Source organism: Nyctereutes procyonoides, unplaced genomic scaffold (assembly GCF_905146905.1).
Source record: "Nyctereutes procyonoides isolate TBG_1078 unplaced genomic scaffold, NYPRO_anot_genome, whole genome shotgun sequence".
NCBI classification, from domain to species: Eukaryota; Metazoa; Chordata; class Mammalia; order Carnivora; family Canidae; genus Nyctereutes; species Nyctereutes procyonoides.
In genome coordinates, this window is record NW_026575134.1 from 7776254 (window position 1) to 7798216 (window position 21963).

At 46.1% G+C, this 21963-nt stretch overlaps 1 protein-coding gene across 2 annotated transcripts in view; it reads left to right on the forward strand.

Moving 5' to 3' along the window:
- The window catches only part of GLI3 (GLI family zinc finger 3), a 269486-nt gene that overhangs the window by 164850 nt on the left and 82673 nt on the right, over nucleotides 1-21963 (forward strand). For both annotated transcript variants that reach the window (XM_055301317.1, XM_055301318.1), the window contains exon 5: nucleotides 19106-19308. In XM_055301317.1, coding sequence (XP_055157292.1) covers nucleotides 19106-19308 — 203 coding nt within the window. The remainder of the gene's footprint in view (nucleotides 1-19105; nucleotides 19309-21963) is intronic.

Below are 21963 nucleotides of genomic sequence, written 5' to 3' on the forward strand. Positions count from 1 at the left end.
AAAAAAAGATAAAGGTCTGTGATCGAAACCCATAGGTTCTCTGAAATCCACTCACTTACCATTCTGGGTTATGCGGCATCTCACATGTTTCTAAGTTTTAGATACTTAAAACTGCCTTATATAGCTTCGGAGAGATTACACATTCATTCACAAGTTCTTGGTTGGGACTCCTCAAAGGGAATAGGATGTGCAGCCTCAATCTGACCCTCTAATAGCAAAATACCTTCTGTGTAGTCACAATCGGAGGAATTCTTTTACAGGTTCACCTCTGAGGACCCTATGGCACCAGTCACGAGTTTTACCTGTGAATTGTTCCTAAGGACCCCATCCTCCCCAGGCCCCATCACCCCCTGGGCCCCGTCACCCCCAGGTACTCAGAGCTCTGCCTGAAGGACTCACGTTAACTCCGTGCTCATGAAGGGATCCCCAGGGCCTGCACGAGGCTAATGTGTGTCTCCTGCTGCCTGGGAATGAGCTAAAGGCACTAACCAGAGGCACCACCAGTCCTCTTCTCAGTACATTCAAATGGTATCCAAATATTGCCAAGTTCATCAGAAGTGAACAGCATCTCTATTATAGGGGGGCTGGCAGGAGGGAGGCACTGGTAGTTAAATGGCCTGCCTCATTTGCAAAACAAATCACCAAACCGTGATGTTTGAATATGATTTACATTTTTAAGACAGAGTCCAAAGAAAGCATTCCGGGCTTGCTAAAATGCTTCTTACCCCTATTCAAAGTAGTCTCTGGCTCCCCCACAGAACTAAATTCCCATATTCCTAGCCTACATTGTTTTCGACATAAACGATGCACACACCAGTGAAAGTTTTCAGACACGAATTCAGAATTGCCCGTCAGTAACAAAGGCTATCAGAGCTCTTTCTTAAAAGGGGCTCTGATTTTAAAAGGTTTCTCATGTCCTATTTGCCTGGGATAGACTAGATTAATGCTAGAATTACAGTTGGCCCTTGAACAATCTGGGGGGTTGGGGCACAGACCCCCCACCCATTATAGTTGAAAATCTACGTGTAACTACTGACTCCCCAAAAACCTGATTGCTAACTAGTCTGCTTTGACCAAAAGCCTTAACAATAACATGAAGTCAACACATACCTTTTTTTTATGTCGTATGTGTTATATACTGTATTCTTATAATGAAGTAAGCTAGAGAAAAGAAAATATTACTAAAAAAATCTAAAAGAGGGGCACCTGGGTGGCTCAGTGGTTGAGCATCTGCCTTTGACTCAGGTCGTGATCCCGGGATCCTGGGTTCGAGTCCCACATCGGGCTCCCTGCAAGGAGCCTGCTTCTCCCTCTGCCTGTGTCTCTGCCTCTCTCTCTGTGTGTCTCTCATGAATAAATAAATAAAATCTAAAAACATTTTTAAAAAAAGAAATCACAAGAGAAAATTCACTTCTAGTACTGTGCGGCTTTATCAACACAGATCTGGGTGTAAGTGAAATCTGCACATCTCCAACTTGTATTGTGCAAGCCAGCTGGCTATTGGAATATGCTATTTATGTTATTGAATCTGTTTATTGGGTTTATTTAAAGTAAGTATTCTATGTCTCTCCACTATTTTACTAAATCTATCCTATGTACACTGTGTTATGCACACACACGGCGCTCACTTCTGTCCATTTTCTGTGTGGCAGTTTCAGTTTGTCCTCGAGATTATGCCACATGATCTTCCATCTTAATGGAAATAGCCAAGAGGGGAAGAGAAGGTCAGTCAGAAGTATTTTAATCTTGTTTTAATGATCAAAATCTGGTCACTTTGGGTTTCAGGACACGGCGATACGTGTCATAACGTGGATATTGAGAGACAAGATGGTCTACATCCCCGTCCCAGTGGAAGTTGGGCTCGGCGGGGCTGGGAGCTGGAAGCAGGGGTCCTGCACCGTCCTGCAAAAGGCGGGATGGGATGCTCAGGTCACATGGGGCTCCTGTGAGGGGGTTCCCTGCGTGGGGCCCTGGAGCATTTCACAAGGCCGAGCTCATTCTCTAGAAGGGGGCTCGCAGGCCTCGGGGATCTGCACTGGCAGCTCGTGCCCTCAGGAAGGCCTTCCCGTGACCTGAAGGCCGGTCAGGAGATACGTTGCACCCTATGGAGTTTGGGTTGGCCTCCCTGCCTTGCCCCATCTTGTGACCCAGGCAGGCACAGCACTTGGCAGTTATTTGGGTTATTGTTGTCTGGTGTTTCTCTGTTTGTTGGGAGGAGGGAGGTAGGTGGAGGCTGAATTGCAAGGGATGAAAAGTGGAGGCCCTTCCCCACCGCCCGCACCCCCCCCCCAAGTGTATCGGAAAGAAACATCCTTCTTGGTCTGTTTGCTTTGCAAGGGCGTCCTTTGATGAGGCCTTTGTCCGAGGTCCCCACTGAAGGCTCAGTGTACTCAAGCTTTAGAAAAGGCTATTGGCCCTTCTTTGTTTTCTTTGTTGAACTGTTTATTTTGCTTTCTTCCCACGAGGTTCCCTGGCCTTGCTCTGACAACGCTTTTCTGCATGAATTGCATTCCTGGGAGCCACAAGTTTCCAGATTCTTCCAGCCCATTTGATTCCGGCCTGTGTGATTAGTCCACCGGTTCGACCTGCCGTGGGTCTGTGCCAGGCAGGGGGCTTCCGAAGTGCCCCTAACGTGGACGCCCAAAGACACCGGTAGCCTCATTAGTGAGAGGGTGGCGCGGAGCTCCAGGGCAGCAGCAGAGCTGCTGTTGAATCAGCGCTGGGGTTCAGGTCACTTGGTTTCCGCTCGGTGGGCGTGGAGGTGGTGCGGGGCACTGAACTGAAGATTTAAATCTTCAGGGACTGAAGTGGTCCTGCCCGGGGAGCCAGAGAGCCCATTAGCACCATTTAAGTTAAATTTACTTTTTGGAGGGATTTCGTCATCATTTGCATAACATGCACCTCCATCTGTGTAGAAATAAGGAACAATAGTAATAAAAATTATTCAGATAGTCTTAATCCTGGCCATTCTATTTTCTTGTGCACAGATGTCATTTTCTGAAGTGTTGGTTTATGACTCGAGACAGAGAGGGACGATTAGCGAATTTAGGAGTTACGGTTTTTTAGACCTCTGTTAATAAAGATTAAATGTCTGTTTAATAAGTTATACCTTCATTTTAGGCAACCATAAAATGCTGTGATACCATTGAACAAACTTTAGCTATCTTAAAAACAAAATTCTAGGGGCACCTGGGTGGCTTAGTCGATTAAGCGTCTGCCTTTGGCTCAGGTCATGATCTCGGGGGTCCTGGGATCGAGTCCCGTGTCAGGGTCCCTGCTCAATGGGGGGGGTCTGCTTCTCCCTCTCCCTCCACTGCTAATCCCACCGTCCATGCTCTTTCTCTCTGTCTCTGTCTCTCTCCCTGTCTCTTAAATAAATAAGTAAATAAATCTTTAAAAAAGTAAAACAAAATTCTATCAGAGATCTGGTCTGTTCACCCATTGAGTGAACATGGGTTCTGCATGAATTCATTCTTTTACGCGTGAGCATCTGGACTCTTCACAGGCAGGTGGGGTGTGCTGCACCCAACTGGGAGCCTGCATTTCTTGATCCTGTGTCTGGAAGTAGTTTTGACTCAGAACCTCCCAACTGAAGACCCAGGAGCTTGCGGGAACCGATTGACCATACAACCTGTGATGAAAATTGGATGCAGTATAAATTCCTCTCTATATACAGAAGCTCTTCCTTCGTGAACTGCGGAAGGCCCCCGACAGTGTGGCCCGGTGTGGTTCTGGTTCCTCGAGATCCTCTTCTCTTTTTCCTGGGCCTGGTTTGAACCGGGTCTCTGATCTTTGTGAGCCTGGCGATGGCCATAAACTGTGTGCCATAGACTTTCTGGGAGGGGCCCTCGTTAGTCTTTGGCAACTACATGCATTCACTCTGTGGGATCAAGGTTCTTCTTCAGGCAGGGAGGATTTGTCGGGAAGGTGGGAGTTAACCTCTCTTGTCTAGAAGAGGCCCTTTCTCCTTGGAGTGGGCTCTGAAAACAGATCCCCCAATGAGCTGAAACACAGCTGCCATAATACTTCCTGTGCAACACAATTAGGCCTCCCTACAAGCAGGACCGGATTACACTTTCGCTCAGTAATCACCTCTGAGCATCCCCGAAAACAATGTTGGTTACATTAGCCCATGATAATGCTGTTTTCTTGGGTTTCTAAGTGTAATTTCAGAAAATTCAAATATAACTCCGTTGGCATATGGCTTCTGATGATCCTCTTCTTAAAACCAGTTTATAAGTTATTTTCAAAATAAGTGTAGGCCCCAGCGAAGTCCCATTCTCAGCTCTGCCATGAATTCACTGGATTCTTGAATACTTTCCCTGACTTCTCTGGGCCTCCTTGTTCTCATCTGAGAGGGACAAGAGTTGGAATAAATGATCTATAAGATCCCTTCTTAACATCCCGTTGTTATCGGCAAGCTTAGGTCTATTCCGCTTGTTTTTCCCTTGCGTGTGGGCAATCGGAATAGGAATAGAATATGAAAACACCACGGCCCTAATACGTATACGCCCTCCTGTCATTTTTGTCTCTTGCCTCTCCTTATGTGAGCATCTGCCGTGAGCATCTTGCCCACACCCAGGGCATGCCCCCACGTTCTCTCATACTTTCTAAGTGATGTTTTGCACCTTGAGGTGCTACCAGCACATAAGAGCCATTTGAATATAAATTCAGACGGGGTGCCTTTGGAATAAAAAGGTAACTGGAAAGCCATGCCATCGGTTCCATTAAGAGCCTCAATAATGTTAAAATATAAATGTAGGGGAGCCTATATGCACACACCTGTGTTTGTTTTGGGATAGTTTTCCTTTGTGTTTAAAATCATAGACTGGGTTTGAATCCAGCTTCGGTATTAAGGTATTTCTGCTATGCAAGCCCAATGTCATCATCCAACCCCATTTTAGATCAGGAACTCGGTGAAGGAGCGGATTGCTGGCACTTAGACCAGTGTCTGTTACGTCACGGATATTTGACAAATAGCAGAATTACCTAATACGTACCGGTTATACTTCCATACTTACGTCTATTGGTGCATCCTTTTCCCAGCTCTGAAACTGGAGCGTGTCTCATGATCTGTCGTGTTTCACCGTGGCTGTTGGTGAAGAGGTGTTCGTGAGGAAGTTTCGGGGATCTCCGAATAAAATTCTTTTGTCTTATATTTTCCTTGCTGGGCCAGTGCTAGAGTGCTACATGATAAAAACCTATGTGGGACTAAGTCTCAAAGCCCCCTTTTAGTAAGTAGAAAGCAAAAATGGCAAGTGTTAAGTATTGTCATTTTTAGTGGTACCTAAAATAATATCGTGTCTTTAGATCAATAGCATCTTCGCTTTGATGAAATACAGTCTATCTCATAGATTGCACATACGTATTGTGTCTGTAGGTCTGTAGTCAGCAGGAAAAAATTGTTTCATTGTCAAGTTCATTTTTTTCCCCCCAAGAGCACAGCCGATTTTTCCTAAATGTTATAATAATGGACCTGGTTGCGGGGCTATAAAGTTAAAATGTAGACAGTGTTTGGGAAATGCTATTGCTACCTGAATCCTACAAAATGCAAGGAAGGACAGCTTCAGCCTGGAACCCTATAAAGGAGGGAAGCATGTGTTGCGTGCCGGTGCTGTTGGTGTATTTGTGCAGATGCATAGCACAGGCTCTCCGAGGGTAAGACTTCATGATTAATGGTGTTTATTCTTGACAGAAGCCTCCTTTATTTATCTGCAATACAGTTTAGCGATTTTATCAGGCCCCTGAATGAAAAATATTCAGTCATACCAATATTGCAGTGTAAATTGAGTAGAGTCACTTTTTATTATATCTTTCTGCCTTATCATCTGCACAGTAATTTTCTAGCAGAGGCTTGATATGGAAAAGGCTGGATTTAGCTGTACTTGACACAAAGCCTCTTCAATTTCGCCTAAAAGTTCAGGCTGCTCTTAGAAATGTGTGTGTGTCTGTGTGTCTGTGTGTGTGTGTCTGTGTGTGTATAATATATAAGCCCTCCCTCTTATCCAAGCAATTTCAGGATTTGAAAGAATAAAGATAAAATGCACAAACCTGGATGGGAGAAGTGTTGTTAATATAAAAATATCTAATAGCTGTGAACTCACTGGTAAAAAAGCTCCTTTAGTGTCTAAGCTGTGGCTCAGTTCTGAGCTTTTGGCCTGGCTACGTGGTCCCACTTTTTTCTAATCAATCACCCTCCAAATCCAATCAGCATAAAACCAGACCCTTTCATTTCTCCTGGGAGTAATAGCAAAGTTGAAGTCCACAGCGGCCCGGGGGGGACGTGAGTCGCTGTGGTGATGGAATATGCCATTCCAGACGGGGAGGAAGGAAAGAAAATGAGATCTCATTTGTGGGACACTCAACTAGAGAGTCCCTAAATTTTCAGCAAAACTTTATTCAAGGGGCAGACGGTATAACATTAGATGTCAGAGCTAATCAATGGCAGGCAGGGACAAATCATTTAAATCGTAGAAACGTTTGGATTGTGGGACCAAAGAGACTTTAAACCTGGTGGCTGGGATTGAAATCATCTCTGCCCAAGGCTCACATTTTCCCAGTGGGCCAAGGAAAGCCCTAAGAGCCGTATGGGGGACGTGTGTGGCCCTAGGCCGGTTCTCCAAGGGTACTATGATCGGGTAATTCCAGCCTGTCCTTTCAACATTTCGGTTCACTTCACTCCGTTTTCACTGTGAAGACAGGGATGCAGTCGCAGACCTCTTGGGTCCTTACCCAGGCACCAGGCTCTGTGTCTGTTTTTCCATGATGTTCCTCCGTGTGCCTGGGACAAAGTGCTCTGGAGCCAGGAGAACCAGAATCCTGGGAACTTCTTATCTCCTTACATGGGCGTTAATGCTTCCTTCCTGTGAGTGACGTAGACAAATTGTTCCCTGGTTCATTAGATATACTCCTTTGCCTTATTTAATTTCTTTTTGAAAAGTTTGATACCTTCCCAGGGGTCAAACTTCCGGAATATTGAGACTCGTAGCACACAGTTGAGTCCTACAGGGTCTGTTGCCAGTGAAGTCTAAATAGCCTGCCAAACTAAAAGGGCCCACTATTTTACCTTTACTGGGCCAGAGGGCCCTAGCAAATCTCGGGGATGTTGTTCTGGAGGAGAGCCATTTAGATTATTAATAATGGCCCCTTGTTGGACGTCCCTACGATCCCTTAAAATAGGGATAACTTAAGGAGCGATGGAGAGTATGAGTCAGTGAGCATAAGAAACAACCCTGAGAAGACACTAGTCAGTGGTTAATAGTAATAATAATAATTTTGAGGACTGTGATGGTGATGCAACATGGAAAAAGCCCACAGCGGCTAGTGGAAGGCAAACCTAACTAAGCTCAGCGTGCCAGAGGAAGGATCTTCTAGCTGGTTCTTGAAGTAACCCATTAAAGTAGAAATTAAAACAGAAGCCTCATCCTCTTCTTGGCTCAGAATTCCAGATGCTCCCTTGTCTTGGGTAGAAATCTCCCCCACACCACCTGCAAGAGGACCGAACATGAAGCAAGGATTAAAACTGTTGGAAGCTAACTTCCTGTTTCTAGTTATTTCCACCCAGTATCTGAAGCCTCCTGCTGGGTGACCTCTCACTTCAATAACAGATCCTGGCTTCGGGCTCTCAAGATTCATGAAATGCCTCTTTACTGTAAATTGTTCAAATTTCCAAGTAAATGACATAAAAGCCACAGACACTTGTTTGTTGAGTTGGTTAAATCCAGCAGTTCTAATTGAATTTCTTGTGTTCTAATTGAGTTTCAGTTCAAATTGAATTTTTTTTTTTTCTGGTCCTTTCTCTTTATACCTGGTGGGTATCACGGTTCAGATCCAAAAGTCCGTCCCAAAGAATGTATGATGGTTGATAGGACTCTACATTATCTGAAAACCTAACAGCAGTGAACAAATGCCACGTGGCCCGGGGTTTTTCTGGATACTTAGTTCACGGGACTTAGGCCTGTGCCAAGTCACCCACACTATTGTGTCCCAGTTTCTTTCTATTCTGCTGTGTGTTTTCTTTTTGGAAAAGAACACTATTTTGCCCCTTTGAATGCTGCTTTTGGATAAAATTGGTAATTCATTAGATTCCAAAAAAATAAGATCTGTTAGAATGAATGGAAAATTGGCAGGAATGTCAGAGAAATCAGACTTTGAGATTTTTGTCCACCGCCCGCTCCCGCCCCCTCTTTTTTTCTTTTCTCATAGCAATGAATTTTTGAACTAAAACCAAGAATAACCATGCCCTTGAGTTTACTTTCTAGAGAGGAGAAACCCTGTTCATTTTACTAAGGTCAAGTCAAGTCAGTAGTTTCTTTGCTGTGCCACGAGAGGTGACATGGGGTGCTTCTAAATGACATCTGGGGTGTCAGGTCATTGGCTCACCCTGGCTGCGGAACAGCTCCCGTCCTTTGGGGTGCTAGGGAGTCAGGACACGAGGAGGCCACAGAAGCTGGGTGACTTTGGCCTTACCCAACCCAGAGCTCTAGTACTGACAGCAGCAGCCAGGAACGTGTTGGTCGTCAGCACCAGCATTTCCTGAGACCTTCCCATGGGACAGAGCCAGGCTCGAAGCTCCATGCATACCTTCTTGCTGACAGTTGAACACTACAGCACGGCTTTGCTTCCATCCAGGCCTGAAGAGCTTGGAGCAAAGCAGACTTTTAAAGATCTTCACCCAGCGTCACACCTGTCTTGGGCCTGGTGACATGGACCTGCTTCAGGGAGAGAAAGGGCCCGGTGTGTGGGGTGGGGGCGGGGGGGAGCAGTGAGACGGGAGGGCCCCTGGAGCCCTGGCTGGGCCTGGCTGGACTGGCCTCCCGCCCCCGTGGCTTGCCCCATGGAGAAAGAGAGAACATCCTGACTGTTCAAAGGGACAACCTGTTGTGTTAGGGAAGGTGGAGAAAAAGACAGTGTCATTTGCTGTGTCACCACAAACCAGTGGGAAGCTTTCTAGAAAACAGGGCCCCATTAAATGCTCCAGAGGCTGACCGCTGAGAACAGCTCTCCGTCCCTCCATCTGCCAGGCGTCAGGTCAGGAAAAGAATCACAGCTGGACACCTGAACCTGTGCACGGGGGAGCCAGAGTGGTTTTCTCATCAAAGCCGTATCTCTGTGGACTTTGTGAAAGAAAATACAACATACTAGTTCTTTTAACAGTTAGTCCTTATATTTGCATTAATTCTATCATAAATAACGTAGTAACATATAACACGCACGTTACATATTAAAATGTAACATTATACATTGTATTAATTCAAAACCCACATAACTTAATTTTTAAAATGGTTTTATTATTCTCACAAACTGTAGAGTAATTGGGGGAAGAAGATAAAGAAGATGGCTTTTTGTATTTATTACACGTTGGAAAAAGAAGTACACCTTTGTATGGAATATTTGGAGTCTTTTAGGGCAACGAAAGAGGCTGCTAAAAATAATAATTTAAATACACTCTGCAGGGATGCCCGGGTGACTCCGCAGTTGAGCGTCTGCCTTTGGTTCAGGGCGTGACCCCGGGGTCCCGAGATCGAGTCCCGCATCGGGCTCCCTGCAGGGAGCCTGCTTCTCCCTCTGCCTGCATCTCTGCCCCTCTCTCTCTGTGTCTCTCATGAATAAATAAATAAGTAAGTAAATAAATAAATAAATCTTTAAAAAAGAAGTAAATACACTCTGCATTCATGGAACTGAATTATTCAAAACTGATGACAGGTTATTTAGGAACTGGTTTGTCAGCTGCCATTTGGATCAGATCCTGCCTCCAGCCTGGCTCTCTCTCTTCTGCCCTTGTTTGTAAACTGTTACAGACACTCACTGGGTGTCTTTTTCCAAGAGTTGGGACCCAACGAAGACTCATACTGTGGGACGTGGTCGTTTAGCTCCAGGTGTTTACTTGAACCAATGATATGTCTGTTAAGAACTCTTGTTATTGTAGTTACTTTAAATTCTTTGACGATTTTCCTGACCATGAGATCTCGATCTGTTAGTAAAAATTATGTTTATAGTACAGAACGGAGGTGAATTTTGTCAAATTATTTTTTTTGCAGTCTTCCCAGGAGGGAATAAGATCAAAGTTAACCACAAACCGTTGCATTATTCACGTGATACCTGTAGAACATAGTTTTGGCTGCCGAAGGAGATGACTGACAGGGATTGGAGATATTCCCTTGGTCTCTCCCTCTGGTTGGCTTAGCAGGGCCTTTCTTCCCCCAGAATTAACGTTACGGAAGCCCATCTCTCATCGTTTACACTAATGTGTCAACTACACTGTCTGCTTAACAGCAGTATATATATTTTTATTTATGGTATTTTTAAGCATCAATGATTTGCAAATTTTGAAAAATACACGTGTATATCTCTTCGATTATCTGAATTTAATGGAAATGGTTGAAGCCACTGTGAAAAATGTTGATATATTTGACACATATAAATGTGTGTATCCTTTTTTTAAAAAAAATGGTAGTAATAGGACACAAACAGAAAAGTACACAAAACGTACACATATAGCTCAATGAAGTATAATGAGTTATCGCAGAGTGAAAACCTCTAACTACTAACCAAGTCTAGAAAAACACCAGTGCCCTAGAAGCCCTCCTTATACACTTATCCACCTCACCAGGATAAACATTATCCTGACTATCCTAAAGCTAACATTTAGATCTGTCTGTTATTGACCTTTACATAAATGGGATCATACAGTGTATTATCCTCTTTTTGTGCCAGGCTTCTTCCGCTCAACATTATGAGATTTTGTACTTTGTTCACAGTGCAGTTTGTTCATTTTCTTTTTTCTTTCTTTTTTTTTTTTTAAAGATTTATTCATGAGAGACACAGAGAGAGAGGCAGAGACACAGGCGGAGGGAGAAGCAGGCTCCCTATGGGGAGCCCAATGTGGGACTCGATCCCGGGACCCCGAGATCACACCCTGAGCTGAAGGCAGACGCTCAACTTCTGAGCCACCCATGTTCATTTTCATAGCTGTTCACTATTTTGTTGTATGAATCATTTACCCATTCCACTATTCGTTTGTTTTAAGATTCTGTTTTTTTAAGTAAGCTCTGCACCCAGCATGGGGCTTGAAGTCACAGCCCTGAGATCAAGAGTTGCACGCTCTACCAACTGAGCCAGCTGGGTGCCCCCCCTCCATTCTACTGTTGATAGATGCTTGGTCGGTTCCAATTTTAACATGAGTGAATAACACTGCTCTGAATAGTCTAGTAGATTGTAGCTCATGTGTGTATACGACTATTGTGGCTACACCAAGGAAAGGAATGCCTGGACCATAGGGTGTGCATTCATGTGAGTTCATAATGCCCAATTGTTTTCCAAAGGGGTTGCGCTGGCTCACACTCACATTGTTGGAGAGTTCCTGTTGCTCCAAATCCTCATCAACACTTGGCACTGCCCCTTTTTGCAATTTTAGACATTCTGTGGATGGTTAGTGATCGCTAATGATGGTTTTCATCTACATTGCACTTACTGGGGATGTTTGTGTAGAGTCTCTTAAATGATATTAGAGAAATATTTTAATATTGAGGGAGAAATATAATTCAAATATATGAATTTATTTGACTATGTAAGACGTGCATAGTGCCCCCCAAAATGCTCATACTAATTATGTTGAAATATTGACATTGGTTCAACCCAAATAGCTTGGGACATAAGGAATAACTGTTTTTTACTGTTCCTTCACAATAATCTCAACGTTTCCATTTATGGATGCTTACTCCTTTTATACTCAGACATAAGTAGAAAATAAAAATAAGAAAGTCATTCTTAAAAATCCTTTGAAATGATGAGTTACCAAAAACACAAGTATTTCTCTTGTGTTATGTTAAAGAAATGAACTATAACTCTTAAATTTTATATTTAAGAGGGACACCTGGGTGGCTCAGCGGTTGAGCACCTGCCTTTGGCACAGGGCGTGATCCTGGGGTCCTGGGATCAAGTCCCGCATCGGGCTCCCTACAGGGAGCCTGCGTCTCCCTCTGTCTGTGTCTCTGCTTCCTTCTGTTTCTCTCATGAATAGATAAATAAATAAAATCTTAAAATATATATATATATATATATATATATATATATATATATATATATATAGGATAATACTCAGCACCCTAGCATTAATGTGTATGATTAGCAATATTCTAACCTTCCTCTTCAGTGGCCACTTCTATTCAAATCATATATACATTTTGCAGTCCCATTCACATTCCATATTCTTTGTGACCACCATGCATCCTGGAAGCCTCCCGTTGGTGCCTTCTGATTCTTGAGAAAGCATTTGCTCTTAGAGATACTCACGTGTGTATGCCTTTCATCCTATTTGGCTATGAACTCTTTGAAAGCAAAGACTAAATGATCAGATAGTATGTTTGCTGAACTTCCTCCAAGTTCTGAAATCAAACGGGAATCCTAAGTAAGTGGATTTTCCATAAAATGTATATCAAATGAACATACTGGAATATTCATCAGTGTAGTTATTTTTCTTAAGATTTTATTTATTGACTTAGAGAACAAGCGGTAGGGAGGGGCCGAGGGAGAGAGAGAGAGAGAGAGAGAGAAGTAGACTCCTCTGCTGAGCAGGGAGCCCAATGAGGGCTCAATCCCAGGACCTGGAAATCATGACCTGAGCCAAAGGCAGATGCTCAAACCACTGAGCAACCCAGGTGGGGAACCCCACATGTAGTTTTTAAACCCTAAAATCCAACATGGTAAGTTTGCACAAGGCTGGAGCCAGTTACACATTTGGGGGAAATACTCTTTAGCTGTAAAGATGATGACACTAGGATGTGCAATGAAACCATCTTATCGGCAGGGCTGTGGCAGTTTAATGGAGCATGTGTTACATGGGGGTGGGCAAGGCTAAAGAACCCCAAAGTGACCATAAAAGCCCCCAGGACTAGCCCAAGTTGGAAGCGGTTACCACCCCTCATCTGAAGGTGCGTAGGGAGGGAAGAGTGATTCAGCGAAGGCTAGATCCTAGGAAGGGCTCACGCTTCCAGAGCCGTGGCCGTGGGCATTGAAATGCCACCAGCACAGCTCCAGCCAGCGAGAGGGAGTAAGTGGAATAAACACCTTGACTCTTCCCTCCGCCTTAGCTCCTGCCCGTGCATCTCATTAGTGGAGTCCAGAGGGGGAGAGTGGGCCCTCCACGTCAGGCCCTGCGGCCCAGCCTTCCTGGGCATGCAGTGGTTGCAGGGGTGAGGCTGGCAAATGGAAAGTGACCAGTACAACCACCTGCACGTTTCAGGGTTGCAGGATGCTTCTGGGGCACAGGTTATCTGGAAGCTCGCCCTTGAACGGAGGAGGAGATGAAGTCCACGATCGTGCAAATTTCTGGCTGTGCCTGGCGTATTAGCTGTGGACGTTTCTGTTATTTGTTTCCCTCCCTGGATGGAAAGCTAATTTTTATTATACGTTGTGATTTATTAAAATTGTGCTTATTGAATAATTAAATAGTTGGTGAAAAATACATTATAAGGGATAACTCCCCTTTGTTCTCTGTTAGACCACTTCCTGAATATGAAGAGTATCTACTTGTTATACGAAGAACAGAATTAAACAAAAAATAAACTTGTTACGTAATAAAAACCCCAACATCTCAGTCTTCTGATAGTTCGAGCCCTCATGTGAAGGTGCAAGGAGCACGTGTACTTTTCCAGTGTCCCAGGCAACGCAAGTGTGATTGTAATCATCCAGCGTATAAACCTGGTTTAATGCTCTCATAATGGGTAATGCAGGTGATTAAATACTGTGATTTTAATCTTGGCGTTTTAGTAACCCAATAAGATAGATGAAAAGGCAGTAACAAATCAGATTATATAATGATATTTCATTCTAACTAAGAAGTCCAGTTATTCTCTGCACTATGTGCTTTTGTTTTTTAAGGTTATCATAGGATACTGTTTAGAAAAATGCTCGAATAAGAATCCTCTACTTTTTTCTTTTTTCACCGTAATATACTGGCAGGACTTTGTCAAAATAATAATAATAATCTGAAGTCAAATTAGCTCCCCAAACACAACTTTTTATATTGCTGTATTTGTCTTTTGGGAGAACACCAAGATGATCCCCACCTTCCTTCTTGCCCGAGGGTATGCTGCATTTCTCTGCCGGGCGATAGGGAGCCACGCTGACAGCCGCTCCCTGGGTCCTCGTGGCCTCGGAAGAGTAGATGGGGGCAAGTGGCACAGGGGACGTCCTCCCTGAGGGGGTGCGCCGGGCCCTGCACACACGAGCCAGCCTGCAGAGGTCATGGGACGTCAGGGCTCCCCTCTGTTGGGTCCTGACAGCCCTCTGAAGTTGGGGCATCTGGTTCCCAGACAGTAGGGTTTTTTTTTTTTTGTTTTGTTATTTATTTATTTATTATTTATTTATTTATTTGTTTATTTATTTATTTATTTATTCCCAGACAGTAGTTTGTATGATTTAGTTTAGAGGGTCACAGGCATATCTCTATGCCCTTTGGCTACAACATAACCAGCACGGAATCTCTGTTCTCCATGCGGTTCTGGGGGTCAGGGTTCTTCCCAGAATGTTTCCTGTTTTGGTTTTTCTCTCCATGGTCTGTGCCACCTTCAGTGACTAAGCCACGCATGGCTCCAAGGCCAGGAGCAAGCAGAGAAGGGCACAGGAGCCAACCGCAGTCTTCAGTTCCATCCCTGTGTATCTACTAAATCTGCAAACCAAGGAAGGGACACCTGGGATTTCTCTCCCTGGTGGTGCTTCACTGTACTCCTCAGTGAAGATCTTTAGCGAGCTTGGCAGATCTTGACCAGGTCAAGTTTATGATCGTTTGCGAAATAATATATGTCATTTGTGTGGAAGATTTTGTGGGTGCCTTTTCCACACTTCTCAGCTCCTCCTCCTCCAACAGAATCTGACCCTCTGATCATAATCTTCCGTGGCGCTTCCATACGACAGTGAACACATCCACCTGTTTCGTTTAGCACCTGCCCTGCCCTCTCAGATATGCTTCACTGCTTAAAACTAACTAACTGATAGATGATCTAGCTGCCAAGAATTTGGAACAGCAAGAAAATTAGAAACGAGCCTCCAAAAGTCTTGCCATGTGGACTTTTCTTTGCCGAGTTTAGAGTCATGCACACAAAGAAGTTTTTTTGGATTTTTTTTTTTTTTTTTAAGAGAGAGAGCGCACAAGCAGAGGGAGAGGCAGAGGGAGACGGAGAAGCAGACTCCTCGCTGAGCAGGGAACCTGATGCGGGGCTCGACCCCAGGACCCTGGGATCATGACCTGAGCCAAAGGCAGACGCTCACCTGATTGAGCCACCCGGGAGCCCCTGGTGGATGGTCTGACAGCCACCAAGACCCTCAACTAGCACCACCTTTTACTGAGTGCCCAGTGCACCTCGCGGTGGTGGCAGCCCCGAGAGGGAGCTATTGTTGCCATTGGGTGTATAAGGCAGCTTATCTGGAGTGACAGTCAGTGCCAAGCTAAATTCACATCCAGGTTTTTCAAACCTCTTGCACTTGATTGCTGAGTTTGTGTTTTAACCACCTCGTGTGGTTCTATGATTTTACGTGGAAATCCAAGGAGGTGTTTCCAAGGCACAGTGGGGTCGGGGAACAGAGCAGACAGGAATGGTTGTGCCACACGGTATGCTTTGAAAAGAGGGTTCCAGTATTTCAGTGTAGGAAAACCTCCTAGTCTGCTGTGTTTGCCATCCCTAACGTGCACGCGTGTCTATTTGTGTGTACGTGTATGTCTGGGGTGTATTTATATGTGTGTGTGCATACACACGTGCACACGTCTGGATGTGTGTGTCTGTATTAGGAGTGGAGCATAATCTGTATGTGTGCATGCCTTGAGCCTTTATTTGATGCCAGGCTCAGTACACGAGGCTCTACTTAGATGAACTTGCCAGGCCTCCCAGGAGGTCGGAATCCTCCCCATTGTACCATAAAGAGTAAAAGAGGCTGGGCCTCGCATGTGAGGTCACATAGCTAGCTCCCCACCCTCCCGGGGTACCACTGCTGTGGGGGTCGGACTCCCTTGTCCCCAGGACTTCTGGTGGCCCACTCGCTGGGTGACCCTTACTAAGCATTTTCCTATTTGTCCCCTGGGGACGGCTGGCCTTGGAGTACTAGATGCTTTGTGACTTTCGGGGAATCAGCTTACAGCTTTCTTATTTCCATTCCTGTCTGGAGGCATGTCTTATCCCATCGTTTGCAAATCGGTAACCCCCTGTCCCCTCAGCATCATGTCCTGGGAGGGGCGTGCATGAATGTGACCTTCACCATAGTGGGTGAAGGTCGGACTTCACCTCCACAAAGAACCAGCCCTCTTCCTTGCTATGGCTCCTTACAGGAGCGTCAAGGGAGGGTGGGGCCCTGGTGTCCTGCAGGGACACTGCGACCAGGTCGATTCCTCACTCGTGGCTGCTCCTGTAACAGTTACGTTCATGGGAGTGGATCAAGTGGGTGAGGGCAGGTGCAGATGTCAGACATCCTGGGAAGCCTCTCCTGGCTCCTGGCTCCTGGCTCCCTTGTGTCTTTGGGATTGGTGACTGCCCGGTCCCACCTCCATAATTTTCATGTTGTTCTGGATGCTGATCCCCCCCGCCCTCCACCCCATGCATGATTCTTCAAATGGAAGCTAGGCTTCTAGGAGTATTCTTACTACCCTTATCAATTCTGGATTTCAGAAAAATTACAGGTTATGATTTTTGTCTAAAAGGAAAAAAAACCAGTAAGATATGCCACTGCGCTCACTGGTCTGTAGTCCGTACTGTTGTGGATCATGAGATGAGCTTGTCTAGGAGAGCTAGCATCTCATAGATTTCTGGAAGTGTCCGCTTTTCCACCTTTCTGCTGTGCTGATCTCTCATCATAAATCTACAGATAAGTTTGTATTTGCAGTAATTACTTTTTTATTAAGATTTTATTTATTTATTCATGAGAGACACACACAGAGAGAGGCAGAGACACAGGCAGAGGGAGAAGCAGGCTCCGTGCAGGGAGCCCGATGTGGGACTCGATCCCACCATCCCCGGGATCATGCCCAGGCCCACGGCAGACGCTCATAGTCCCCATAGTCCCCATAGTAATTACTTTTGAATGGGGCTGGAAAAGTGGATTTTCCTTTTCAGTAGAACGTGAGTTAAGGAACTGGAGCATCCCCCTGCTCTACAGTAGCAGCGTGTCTAAGTGGAACTCGGGATCTCAGCAACCAGACCGAGCTAACTTGGCTTGTCATAAAGAGCCGAGGTAGGGTAAGCCGACCTGACCGGCTGTGCCGATTTCGATGTAAGCAGCAAGTAATTTTTACTAATTTCTGGGTGGGTATGGAAAGCCTCAAGTGAAGGCTTTGAAAAAAGAAACAGCTGTTCTTAGGTGGCGGAGTTCTCACTGTGCCCGCATGGAAATTTAGAAAACTCGGCATTTTAAAATTTTACTTCAACAAAGGTGGCATCTGATTAGCAAATAAAAAGCCTCACTTTGGGGATCCCTGGGTGGCTCAGCGGTTGAGTGCCTGCCTTCGGCCCACGGTGCAGTCCTGGAGACCTGGGATCGCGTCCCACCTTGGGCTCCCTACGTGGAGCCTGCTTCTCCCTCGGCCTGTGTCTCTGCCTCTCTCTCTCTCTCTCTGTGTGTGTGTGTGTCTCATGAATAAATAAATAAAATCTTAAAAAAAAAGCCTCACTTTTTGTTTTTTTAAGCTCAGAGTGAAAAAGAGGACGAAAGAGCAGGTGAACGTCCTACCCCCCTCCACCCCCCATATTTCAACCCCTTATTTTCCACTGAGAGAAAGTGTGTGATCTGATCTGCGGCCCCATTTCCTGCAGTGGCTGCGCTGTGCACTTGGGGAGCTGGCTTCTCCCAAGATTGGGTCCTGACGGGGTGGGGGGGGCCGGCCCGTGCGCCTCTGCTTCAGGAGGCGTGATGAGAACGTCTTCGTCCCCTCCCTTTCATGTCGTGCCTAAAGCCAGTGGCCTAAGAGGAATTTGCAGTGCTCAGGGGATCTGTCTCTCTCGCGGCCTCCTCTTTTTTCTGGCCTCTGTGAGCAAGGAAGCGGAGAGCACAGGCCTCCAGCCTGTCGTAGCCAGTTCACTGGATTAGCCACACAAAACATTTTCTATTAGAGAAGAAACAAGGTGGTGGTGGTGGTGATTGGGGTGTGTGGGGGGTGGGATGGGGGGAAGCTGGGTACGCCAACCGGCTGTTCCAGAAACCAACCGCTGTCCCCAGGGAAGGAGTCCCCAGGAGCCATCCAGGCTATGGGTGGCAGCAAGGTGTGTTTTAGAATTTTTCTTCATCAGCTCATCATAACCAAGGCACAAGCCCCATCAAACCGCCCCCCCCCCCATTCAATTTCCAACTTTGTAGCCCCGGGAGCACTGAATTCCTGGACGTGGCTAATCAGGGTGCCACTTGAAAGCTGAGTGTCGCAGGACGGGTGGGCTCGGTGCTGGCTCACAGAGGAGGGCTTGTCTTCCAAAAGGTGAAGCCTGGATCTGTGAAACGGGCTGTCCTCCAAACCACAAACCCCTGGCAGGAAAAGTCCAAGAAATAGTGTCTGATTTCTCATTTCTTACCGACTTTTACAGTTGGCATCCTTAATTTTTGGGCAGCTCCGCTGTGTGCATGACCACACGCATTTGCAATTTTTTCTTTCTTTCTTTCTTTCTTTCTTTCTTTTTTCTTCTCTCTCTCTTTCTCTCTTTCTCTCTCTTTCTTTCTTTCTATTAGCGCAACACCATGATGGTGAGAGGTAAGTTTCCAGGGGTGAATCTAAATGTTCAGGTCAAGTGGAAGATACCATCGCAGCACAACTTAACATCAGATGCCTTTTCAGCTAGAATTTTTCGTCCCAAGGAAAGCCCAAGGCCAACCTTTATTTTCCTGTATTCTGAGTGCCGTCAGCTATCTCAGAGGTTCATTTCCTTTGCCCAGATCACTGTGTAGTACCGTCCTACCTGCATTGTCGCCATGACTTTAAGGTCATCAGAAACATCGACGCCTGGTATCTTTTACCCAGGACCCTTCGAGTTCACTTAACCTCATTCTTATTTTCCTTTGCAGAAAACAGCCTCTGCCCGTGGAGAATTTGTCTCACCCACACCTCTTGTGTCTGGTTTTCTCTTTCACCCAGGCCTTCTGCTTTATCCAGTAGCCCAACGTATTCGGACCTGCCCTTCATCAGGATCTCCCCACACCGGAACCCCGCCGCAGCCTCTGAGCCCCCCTTCAGCCCTCCGCACCCCTACATCAACCCCTACATGGACTACATCCGGTCCCTACACAGCCCGTCCCTCTCCATGATCTCGGCAGCTCGGGGGCTCAGCCCCACAGATGGTAAGTCCTTCCCCACCATTTCCTTCTAGCTCCTTCTTCTTCCACCTTGGCCCCACCTGGAATGTGCTGTGCAGCAGCTCTGATGTTTGCTGGGTGTTTCCCATGTGCCAGATGCTGTGCTAAGTGCTTGCCTTTTTTTTTTTTAAGGTTTTATTTATTTATTTGAGAATGAGGGAATGAGAGAGAATGTGAGGGGCAGAGGGAGAAGCAGACTTGCCGCCGAGCAGGAAGCCCGATGTGGGGCTCAGTCCCAGGACCCCGGGATCATGCCTGAGCCGAAGGCAGACGCTTAACCAGCTGAGCCACTGGGTGCCCCCATGCTAAGGGCTTTCAGAGCCTGCTTCACTTCGGCATGAGGGGACGTCCCTGAGGGTGGGGTCATTGTCTCCATTATCAGGGGAGGAGAGCAATGAGCTGAGGGACTAAGTCACTTGCACCATGGCCCATTGGCTCTCAAGTGGCAGGGGTGGGACTCACTGGCTGCAGACACCTTGCTCCCAGCCACAGTGTCGTTCTGCGGCTCTTCATCCTCTTGTGGGGGCCCGGGTGCTGTTCACATCACATGCGTGTGTAACCAGCCAGGTTGCTCACCTTCCAACCAACACTGTTCTGTCCTGCACGTCTGAGAGGCACGTTTGTACTGATGTGTCCATTAGACTCACATTTGTCAAGTTCCACGGTGTGCATGGACCACCTGGGAATGATGACGAGATGTGATTCGGGGTGGGGTGGGTCTGGGGGGACGCTGGGATTCTGCAGGCTGGAAAGCTCCCAGGTGAGGTCAGCGCGTTGGTCCGTGGACCCCGCTCTGAGTAGCAAGTCTTAGAGAACATGAGAGTCCAGATCTGTTGCACGTGCCCTCCGACCTTGACTGTGCCCAGTGAGAACTGAAAGAGGGATGGAGTGGGAAGAGAGACAAACTTGGGCTTTAATTTTATTATATTTGATGCTCATTTTAAGCTCTCAGGGGTCAAATTCCTGTTGGTTCTATTAGCTTCCCAATTAATTACTTTTCACAAGACTCTAATGAGAGCTGTGTGTCCCATAACTGTCAAATTATAGAACACTCCTTTGATTCAGGAAGAACATTTGCCACCTCCTGCACACATCCAGCAAACACTTGCCCACGACTGCTGGAGTCTGAATGAAGGTCCAGTATTGCATAAGCCATATTAATTAGAAATAGCAGGTTACAGGACGCCTGGGGGCTCAGAGGTTGAACATGTGCCTTCAGCTCAGGGCGTGATCCCAGGGTCCCGGGATCGAGTTCCGCGTCGGGCTCCTTGCGTGGAGCCTGCTTCTCCCTCTGCCTGTGTCTCTGCCTCTCTCTCTCTCAATGTGTCTCTCATGAATGAATAAATAAAATATTTTTAAAAAGAAATAGCAGGTTATGAGTTCTCTTAAGAGACACCCACAAGTCACAGGGGCTTGTGTCAGAGCTCAGGGCACCACCAGTCTCTCCTATCCGTGGGACCTGCGCTGCCCACATCCTCCCTGGAGCCCCTTCCTGGGGCTGGCCATGCGTGGTGGGGAGAGGTCGGAGGCTGTATGAAAGTTCTTAGTAAATCTACTCAGTTGTATTTCCAAGAGCAGCTGCACTGCCCCAATAGCTCACCTCTTTCTGAGTCAGTGCAGCGGACACAGTTATGAGGTACCTAAGGAATACGTTGTGCCATTTGGACAAGATTCACGTTTAAAAAAAATGAAACTGTAAGAGAGTCAGACCCGAGTCCGTTCTCCTGTTTTGGTGAGACACTGGGCAAAACTGGAGAGTCGTCTCCATGGAGTACTTGGGAGTTGAAGGAAATGACCACACCGGAGAACAGAGGGAGAGAGAGGTCAGGGAGGCCAGCTCACAGCAGACTTGGAGCTATGCCTGCCTTGCAGAAATTTCATTGGGCAGGTGGAAAGTGGTACCTCGAGTTAAAGCACCTTGTCTTCTGTTTTCTGTGGCATTTGATGATGAGTATGAACAAAGCATTCTTTGACTGGTTTGCTGTGCCTTCCTCTTCCTGACTTTTAAGAATCTTAACTAATAATCAAATAAAGTCAAGTCCCGATGGCTCTCACACGTAGGCTAAGAGGTTCGTGTGCATCTCTATCTCTATATTTTTATCATGTATAAGAAGCATGTGAACACGTGTAAAACATACACAGACCTATTGTTAGATTACCCATATTTCTACATGATAATTGTTAAACTAACTTTTACTGATGGAATGCTGTGTGCCGAGCGCCGTCACATTCATTGCCACCGGCAAACTGTTGGGAGCGGAAAGAGGAGGAGCTGGGATTTGCATCCAGATCTTGGAGGATCTGGAGACCACCCTTAGAACTGCCACAGTATCTTGCTGCTTTTGCACATAGATTGGCAGTGGAAACAGATTATTATCCCACTCTCGCAGAGCTGACTCTTGCCAGTAAATTGCACCAGAATGATAGGTGTATTTCCTTTCTGATTTTGTAATGAAAAAAAAAAGGGAGAAAGGAGCTTTAAAATTATGGAACCCCAAATTGCAGCTTATCACCCGGTCCTGCATTATTAAAACCATGCTGGCTTTTCCATTCGTAGTCCCTGAGCCCTCCAGGTTGTGAGAGCCGACTCAGATGCTCCTGCCGGAGGCTGAGGGAAGGATTTTAAGTGTGTCCGGGAAG